Genomic DNA, 9,786 nt, shown 5'->3' with positions numbered 1-9,786 from the left:
CACACACACACACACACACACACACACACACACACACACACACACACACACCCTGAACTACATTTATCCTTCATGCTTTATAACTTTATCCTACTGTAATCTCATATCAGCCCCTCCAGCGTCGTATCGCTGCTTCTCCATCTCATCCTGTAAACTTCTGCTTCCCTTCAGAGGCTGAAGGAGCCTCAGCTGAGTCTGTCCTGCTCTCCTGATTCCTTCAGATGATTCTTCATCATCTCTCTGCGTCTCAGACCTACGAACCACTGACTCCTCTTCCTGACGTCCGTCACACATCATGTCGGGTGTTTCCTGTTTTATTTAGTTTATTTAGAGCCTTTAACCTCCCTGCTGTGTCCACTGCCTACCTGAGAACTTTCCTCTCTCTGTCCCACCTTTCTTGCCACATCTGGTTGTTTTTTTTTACCCAGATTACACATTTAACCTTTACTTTACCGATTTGCTGATTTGCATTTCTATATTTCCTTTCTTTAAAGCCCTCCTTGCCAACTCAAGGGAAGGAAGGCGGCTGTAGGTTACGTATGTGTTTTATTGAAGCAGCTGATCTTTGAGCTTTGAGCTGCAGGTTCCAACTGGTTTATGGTTTTACTGGTGTCCAGGTTTAGTGTTTCAGTGTGACAGCAGCCTGCAGACACAGAGGACTGATGAAGTTCTCAGATGAATAAAGCTCTTTTTCTAAACAGACCTGGTCCAGACAGCAGAGAGCTGCAGAGAGACCACGTTCATGGGAAGAAGTTGAGTAAGTGGAACTTTGGTTTGGTTTGAATCCTCTTCATCACCATCTCTAATGTTTCCTCTTCATCACAATCAAGCTGCTGTTTGTTTGTTGGTGTGTTGACTTCCAGAACAGAAGAAGACTCATCATTTCATCACTGATTTCTCATGTCTTTGTTAATGACTCGATGCCACAAAGTTCATCCAACAGTAAATAGTCAGAATGACAGCAGACTGCCTTTAAATCAGAGTCTAGATGTAGAAACACACATTTGATTTGCTGATGACTGAAGAATAATAATGAACCTGTCTGTGTGTCTTCATCAGGTGCTACAGGTTACCAACATGGAAAGGTATTAATTACACTTAACACTTCATATTACAGTTGATACTGTTTCATCCTCGCTGTTCAGTCTGACTCTGTGTTTCACTTAAACATTGAATAACAACAAAACCATAAAAGTAGAATCCTGATACAGATCCTGTTACAGAAACTGGACTTTGATACTCAAGTTGTTTTATGAAGGATTATATTTCATGTTTATTGAGGCGTCTGTTGGTCGAAGTGTCACCATAGTTACACACAGTACTGGCAGAGTTTTACATGATTGTAGTGTATGTGGCGCTTGGACATTGATTATGTCAACTCCCGTCCTCTGATCCATTATCCAATAGATTTAAATGCTGTTCAACCAACTATCCAACAACAACTGTACACCTATTCCAGGTTGACTATATGTGTTATTGTCCTCTGTCTTGTTTCCATGTTGACTCTTATGAAGACACAGTAGTGTTGAAACATGAATCTGTTTGCTGATCTAATGTGTTCCAGTTCCTTTTTTCCTCTGAAGTTTGCTGTCATTGCTGAAAGATTTGCAGAAAACTTCTTTTCACCTGAGGTTCAAACTTTATTCAACGTTACTGTGTTGATGCTTTTCTTGTTGATAGCTGCTAGTTTCTCCAACAGTTACTGAGGCTGAAAACTAAACAGTGAATTTCCTCCCTGCTGGTCTTCCTCTCTGTCTAGAAGGAGGATCCATCAGAGACCAGACTCCTCTGAACCTGAACCTGAACCTGAACCTGAACCTGAACCTGGACCTGAACCTGAACCCAGCTGTGTGTCTATGAAGAGTGACCGGTCAAAGCAGGGCCTTGTTGTTTTTAAACACCAACAACCCTCTGCTGCAAAGAAGTAAGCTGTAACTGAATGTAAAGGACAGCTGCCCAGTATAACTGCTCTACTGTTGATATTTAACAACTCTGTGAAGAAAACTGCTCAAACTAATCCACCATTTTCTGTCTGAAACATGAAATGATTGTGTCACCTGTTAAGTGCAAAAAATACACACTGTGTGGATCTGAGTAACTCATTCTGTCACCACGGGACCAGAAACCAGGAGAGTCTGGATCCTGATTCATACCAGACCGCGATGGTACTAACAGACATCATAAGGGGTGGTGGTTTACTGGAGTGCTTTATATGTACAAGTGTTTCTAATATTTTGTCCATCCCATTAACATACATGAGGAAGGTAAATATTAGTAACACTTTTCTATTTAATACACTCCAGTAAACCACCACCCACTACCACCTCAATAATAAACATAAAGTAGAATTATCACCTTTCTGACAACATCAACAACAATGTAAAACTTTGTAAAAATAGAATTTATGTCAGAGCTGCTGTGTTGGATTGTATTAGACTCCACAGGTGTTCCTGATAAAGTGTCCAGTGAGTCTATTCTTTAGTTAAACATTGATTCATAATAAAACTATAAAAGTAGAATCCTGATATGAGAGCCTGCTAGGCGAGTGTTTTACATTAACTGGCGCAGTGCCTGATCTCTTGGCCTCCAGTGTTGCTGCTTCAATGCATAGAAATATTAATACTGTTGATGTGAGGTGAGGAAAGAAACTTACATTCTATCAAACACAGATGTTCAATACTGTATTAGTGAATCTTTTCTCAATTGATGTATAATGAGAGCTGCATTTAAATATAAAACACATAACAGAGAACTTTTGATAAAATGTGCATCCTAAAATACAGTGGATGGATCATATTGGGCTCTGAGATGGTTTATTTTCTGTGGCTTCAGTTCGGATCATTTGAGTGGGTAAATTTGCTCCTGAGATTTGTGCTTATATGAGACATACTGGTGTTGAGCTGCCTGTGGGAAGTAGCCTGAGACTCTGTCCATTCTTGATTAAAAGCCATGTGAAAAAACTGTTCTCGAACTCGCTGTACAGCTCTGATCACCAACTGTGATCATGACATGCAGTTGCAGAGCCCTGAAGCTCCACCCTGCTGCTGCAGAGCTGAGCAGCTCACTGATTGCTTGTTTATTGAAAGTTTATTAATATTAAATGTGTTGCATGTCCAAATTACACTTAATTTGACACTGCACTTCTTTGGGTCCTAAGTAAAACACCTGCCAAGTGTGGAATCAATCGGATGATCGGTTCAAGAGATATGTGAAGGACATACAGACAGACAGAGAATCCTTCCTCTATAGTTAGATGGTTTGTAAGCAGTGAGCTCCGCCTGGTGGTCAGTGAGGTGTACATCTGGTCTCAGTGTTCCTGTTAGTCTACAATGATCCTGAAGGATGGAGCACAGTTCATGTTAATGTGACAGAGTCTGAGTTTCTTCATCAGTCAGACAGAAATCATTCAGAGTGAAGAGTTTCAAACCAAACTTCAGAGGAAAAAATGATGAGAGCACTGATTTCATGGACCTCATCCATCATGTTTAATTACTTAGATAAACATGACAAACTCAGTTCTTCATTTAGTACAAAGGGCTCATTTATGTACACAGTAATTGTACTTTTTGTACTTTATTTCTGATATATCTGTTTCTGATGTGATTATAGTGTATGTGGCGCTTGGACATTGACTATGTCAACTCCTGTCCTCTGATCCATTATCCAATAGATTTAAATGCTGTTCAACCAACTATCCAACAACAACTGTACACCTATTCTAGGTTGACTATATGTGTTATTGTCCTCTGTCTTGTTTCCATGTTGACTCTTATGAAGACACAGTAGTGTTGAAACATTAATCTGTTTGCTAATCTAATGTGCTCCAGTTCCTTTTTTCCTCTGAAGTTTGCTGTCATTCCTGAAAGATTTGCAGAAAACTTCTTTTCACCTGAGGTTCAAACTTTATTCAACGTTACTGTGTTGATGCTTTTCTTGTTGATAGCTGCTAGTTTCTCCAACAGTTACTGAGGCTGAAGACTAAACAGTGAATTTCCTCCCTGCTGGTCTTCCTCTCTGTCTAGAAGGAGGATCCATCAGAGACCAGACTCCTCTGAACCTGAACCTGGACCTGAACCTGGACCTGGACCTGGACCCAGCTGTGTGTCTATGAGGAGTGACCGGTCAAGGCGTGGCCTCATTGATTTTAAAGGACAACAACCCTCTGCTGCAAAGAAGTAAGTTGTAACTGAATGTAAAGGACAGCTGCCCAGTATAACTGCTCTACTGCTGATATTTAACAACTCTGTGAAGAAAACAGCTCAAACTAATCCACCATTTTCTGTCTGAAACATGAAATGATTGTGTCACCTGTTAAGTGCACAAAATACACACTGTGTGGATCTGAGTAACTCATTCTGTCATCACGGGACCAGAAACCAGGAGAGTCTGGATCCTGATTCATACCAGACCGCGATGGTACTAACAGACATCATAGTGGGTGGTGGTTTACTGGAGTGCTTTATATGTACAAGTGTTTCTAATATTTTGTCCATCCCATTAACATACATGAGGGAGGTAAATATTAGTAACACTTTTCTATATAATAGACTCCAGTAAACCACCACCCACTACCACCTCAATAATAAACATAAAGTAGAATTATCACCTTTCTGACAACGTCAACAACAATGTATAAACTTCATTTAAGTAGAGTTTATGTCAGAGCTGCTATATTGGATTATATTAGACTCCACAGGTTTTCCTAATAGAGTGGTCAGTGAGTCTATTTTTTAGTTAAAATTTGATTCATAATAAAACTATAAAAGTAGAATCCTGATATGAGAGCCTGGTATAAATGTTGGATCAGACTCTAATACTGGATTTTGATACTCAAGTTGTTTTATGAAGGATTTTAATTAATGTTTATTGAGGCGCTTTGATCAAAGTGTTACCATGGTTACACAGTATTGACAGAGTGTTTTACATTAACTAGTTCATTGCCTGATTGCTTGTTCTTCAGCGTTGCTGCTTCAATGCATAGAAATATTAATTCTGTTGATAAACACATAACAGAGAGCTTTTGAAAAAATGTGCATCCTAAAATACAGTGGATGGATCATATTGGGCTCTGAGATGGTTTATTATCTGTTGCTTCAGCTCAGATCATTTGAGTGGGTAAATCTGCTCCTGAGATTTGTGCTTATATGAGACATACTGGTGTTGAACTGCTTGTGGGAAGTAGCCTGACAGTCTGTCCATTCTTGATTAAAAGCTGTTTTCGCTGTCTACTTTTCTCTGTTTAGAGCGCATCATATGAAAAAAACTGTTCTCGAACTCGCTGTACAGCTCTGATCACCAACTGTGATCATGACATGCAGTTGCAGAGCTCTGAAGCTCCGCCCTGCTGCTGCAGAGCTGAGCGGCTCACTGATTGCTTGTTTATTGAAAGTTTATTAATATTAAATGTGTTGCATGTCCAAATTACACTAAATTTGACACTGCACTTCTTTGGGTCCTAAGTAAAACACCTGCCAAGTGTGGAATCAATCGGATGATCGGTTCAAGAGATATGTGAAGGACATACAGACAGACAGAGAGTCCTTCCTTTATAGTTAGATGGTTTGTAACCAGTGAGCTCCCCCGGTGGTCAGTGAGGTGTACATCTGGTCTCAGTGTTCCTGTCAGTCTACAGTGATCCTGAAGGATGGAGCACAGTTCATGTTAATGTGACAGAGTCTGAGTTTCTCCATCAGTCAGACAGAGTGAGGAGAACACAAATCATTCAGAGTGAAGAGTTTCAAACTTCAGAAGAAAAAATGATGAGAGCTCTGATTTCATGGACCTCATCCATCATTAATCACTTAGATAAACATGACAAATTAATTTCTTCATTTAGTCCAAAAGGCTCATTTATGTACACAGTAATTGTACTTTTTGTACTTTATTTCTGATATATCTGTTTCTGATGTGATTATAGTGTATGTGGCACTTGGACATTGACTATGTCAACTCTCGTCCTCTGATCCATTATCCAATAGATTTAAATGCTGTTCAACCAACTATCCAACAACAACTATACACCTATTCTAGGTTGACTATATGTGTTATTGTCCTCTGTCTTGTTTCCATATTGACTTAGGAAGACACAGTAGTGTTGAAACATTAATCTGTTTGCTAATCTAATGTGCTCCAGTTCCTTTTTTCCTCTGAAGTTTGCTGTCATTGCTGAAAGATTTGCAGTAAACTTCTTTTCACCTGAGGTTCAAACTTTATTCAACGTTACTGTGTTGATGCTTTTCTTGTTGATAGCTGCTAGTTTCTCCAACAGTTACTGAGGCTGAAGACTAAACAGTGAATTTCCTCCCTGCTGGTCTTCCTCTCTGTCTAGAAGGAGGATCCATCAGAGACCAGACTCCTCTGAACCTGAACCTGGACCTGAACCTGAACCTGGACCTGAACCCAGCTGTGTGTCTATGAAGAGTGACCGGTCAAGGCGTGGCCTCATTGATTTTAAAGGACAACAACCCTCTGCTGCAAAGAAGTAAGCTGTAACTGAATGTAAAAGACAGCTGTCCAGTATAACTGCTCTACTGCTGATATTCAACAACTCTGTGAAGAAAGCTGCTCAAACTAATCCACCATTTTCTGTCTGAAACATGAAATGACCTGTGTCACCTGTTAAGTGCACAAAATACTCACTGTGTGGATCTGAGTAACTCATTCTGTCATCACGGGACCAGAAACCAGGAGAGTCTGGATCCTGATTCATACCAGACCGCGATGGTACTAACAGACATCATAGTGGGTGGTGGTGGTTTACTGGAGTGCTTTATATGTACAAGTGTTTCTAATATTTTGTCCATCCCATTAACATACATGAGGGAGGTAAATATTAGTAACACTTTTCTATATAATAGACTCCAGTAAACCACCACCCACTACCACCTCAATAATAAACATAAAGTAGAATTATCACCTTTCTGACAACATCAACAACAATGTATAAACTTCATAAAAATAGAATTTATGTCAGAGCTGCTGTGTTGGATTGTATTAGACTCCACAGGTGTTCCTGATAAAGTGTCCAGTGATTGTAATTTTTAGTTAAACATTGATTCATAATAAAACTATAAAAGTAGAATCCTGATATGAGAGCCTGCTATAAAGTGTTACCATGGTTACACAGTACTGGCAGAGTGTTTTACATTAACTAGTGCAGTGCCTGATTGCTTGATCGCTGCTTCAATAATTAATACTGTTGATGTGAGGTGTGAATGAGTATAAACACCAAGAACAGGAAAGAAACATTCCGTTAAACACAGATGTTCAGTAATGTAATAGTGAATCTTTTCTCATTTCAAGTATAATGAAGGCTGCATTTAAATATAAAACACATAAGCATTCAGTGGGCCTGTTCTTTTGCTCAAAGTGAAGATGGAGGGGACCATTGCATCCCGGCCACATTGACCCTTACTGTTTGAGCATCCAGGAGGTAAATGGTCTCCTGATCCCTTCTTGACCTGAGGCTGATCTAATTTCTCAACTTCCCTTTAGCTGCTGGCACGCTTTACACAGGAACCCAAAATCCTTCCAAAGTGGCTCAGAATGTGAAAGTGAACTGATTTAATCTGTTCAATGTTTAATCAGGTTTCCACAAAGTCCCATCTTTAGCTTTTCCCCAGTTTTAACTTAGCACCCAACAGAATGTGAAGCTTTATGATCGGATGTTCATTTGTGAATTTTACCTTGGTAGATGAAGTTAACTTCTCTCCCTCAGTTTTTATGTCCAGTTTTGAATCTTTTGTGCTAATGATTCAATCAGGACAGTTTGGTAATGACCCAAGCCTTGAAGTGCTCCAACTGTCAGTCACCTCATGATGTTTATGAGAAGATAAACCAGACTTTTACAGCAGGAATCTTGAATGGCAGCAAGAACTCTTCCCACCTGCAGTGGGCATGTTTTAAGATAACCAGTGTTTCTATCAGTATCCATCAGTCCAGACTCCCCTGAACTCAGCTGTGTGTCCTTGAAGAATGACTCATCAGTGGGTACTGAGACCCGATGATTAAACAGATGGATTTGTTGTTCTGACACTTCTTCATGAGAAACAACATTAGTCAGCATTCTCCTCTCCCAGAATGTCTTATCACAGCTTATATTAGTATATATATCTGGTTTTCATTCGAATAAATAATGACAGAATACAAACACTTTAACAAACCAAAAACTGTGTACAGTCTATAGTGCAAAAAAATAATTCATGATTCCTCCACAGAGTGGACCAGGAGAGCTCAGAGGTTCCCAGTGGTCAGTCTGCCCAGCAGCATCAAACACACCTGGACTCCATATTTATGGTCTGTACATGTACAACAACTACTTTTACATTTATTCTGTTCACAATCATCTCCGTACTGCACTTTGTAGACCAGTGGATTGTCAGTCTGTCCAACATGGATCTGATGTTTGCTTCATAATTTCAGTCTGATTGTGTCATTCATATAGTATTCTGTTCCAGCTGCTGGAGGAGAACATCGTCACTTTTGTGAAGAACGAGCTGAAGAAGATGCAGAAGGTCCTGAGTTCAGATTACCCAGAATGCTTAGAGAGTCTGAGGGAGGATGAGGAGGTGTTGGACGGTGAGGAGGAAGAGCAGAGGAGGAGCAGCAGAGAGGCATTTCAGAAGATCACACTGCACTTCCTGAGGAGAATGAAGCAGGAGGAGCTGGCTGACCGTCTGCAGAACAGTAAAGATTTAACATGATGGATAAATTAGACATTCATGATGTCTCAAGATATGGAGAAAAATACTTTCATATGTGCATTCTTTAAATTGTCATATTTTCCTCATTATCAATAATTATTTATCTTATTTCTTGTGTGTTCATTCAGACAGTCCTGCAGGTTGTCAGTCTAAACTCAAGTCTAACCTGAAGAAGAAGTTCCAGTGTGTGTTTGAGGGGATTGCTACAGCAGGAAACCCAACCCTTCTGAATCAGATCTACACAGAGCTCTACATCACAGAGGGAGGGACTGCAGAGGTCAATGATGAACATGAGGTCCGACAGATTGAAACAGCATCCAGGAAACCAGACAGACCGGAATCAACAATCAGACAAGAAGACATCTTTAAAGCCTCACCTGGAAGAGATGAACCAGTCAGAACAGTGATGACAAAGGGAGTGGCTGGCATTGGGAAAACAGTCTTAACACAGAAGTTCACTCTGGACTGGGCTGAAGACAAAGCCAACAAGGACATACAGTTCACATTTCCATTCACTTTCAGAGAGCTGAATGTGCTGAAAGAGGAAAAGTGCAGTTTAGTGGAACTTGTTCATCACTTCTTTACTGAAACCACAGGAATCTGCAGCTTTGAAGAGTTCCAGGTTGTGTTCATCTTTGATGGTCTGGATGAGTGTCGACTTCCCCTGGACTTCAAGAACAATAAGATCCTGACTGATGTTACAGAGTCCACCTCAGTGGATGTGCTGCTGACAAACCTCATCAGAGGGAAACTGCTTCCCTCTGCTCGCCTCTGGATAACCACACGACCTGCAGCAGCCAATCAGATCCCTCCTGAGTGTGTCGGCATGGTGACAGAGGTCAGAGGGTTCACTGACCCACAGAAGGAGGAGTACTTCAGGAAAAGATTCAGAGATGAGGAGCAGGCCAGCAAAATCATCTCCCACATCAAGACATCACGAAGCCTCCGCATCATGTGCCACATCCCAGTCTTCTGCTTGATCACTGCTACAGTTCTGGAGCATTTGTTGAAAAGCAGAGAGGGAGGAGAGCTGCCCAAGACCCTGACTGAGATGTATATCCACTTCCTGGTGGTTCAGATCAAA

General features: G+C 40.6%; 1 protein-coding gene across 1 annotated transcript in view; it reads left to right on the top strand.

Moving 5' to 3' along the window:
• The first annotated feature begins 1,065 nt into the window (after positions 1 to 1,065).
• The window catches only part of LOC121903862 (NLR family CARD domain-containing protein 3-like), a 47,349-nt gene continuing 38,628 nt past the window's right edge, over positions 1,066 to 9,786 (top strand). The window contains exons 1-4 of the mRNA XM_042421252.1: positions 1,066 to 1,085; positions 1,760 to 1,924; positions 4,023 to 4,175; positions 6,329 to 6,481. Of these exons, the coding sequence (XP_042277186.1) occupies positions 1,078 to 1,085; positions 1,760 to 1,924; positions 4,023 to 4,175; positions 6,329 to 6,481 (479 nt within the window). The 5' untranslated portion in view covers positions 1,066 to 1,077. The remainder of the gene's footprint in view (positions 1,086 to 1,759; positions 1,925 to 4,022; positions 4,176 to 6,328; positions 6,482 to 9,786) is intronic.

This window comes from Thunnus maccoyii, chromosome 9, assembly GCF_910596095.1.
Source record: "Thunnus maccoyii chromosome 9, fThuMac1.1, whole genome shotgun sequence".
Classification (NCBI taxonomy): Eukaryota; Metazoa; Chordata; class Actinopteri; order Scombriformes; family Scombridae; genus Thunnus; species Thunnus maccoyii.
The sequence above is the reverse complement of the archived record's forward strand: the minus strand, read 5'-3'. Positions and strand labels throughout refer to the sequence as shown.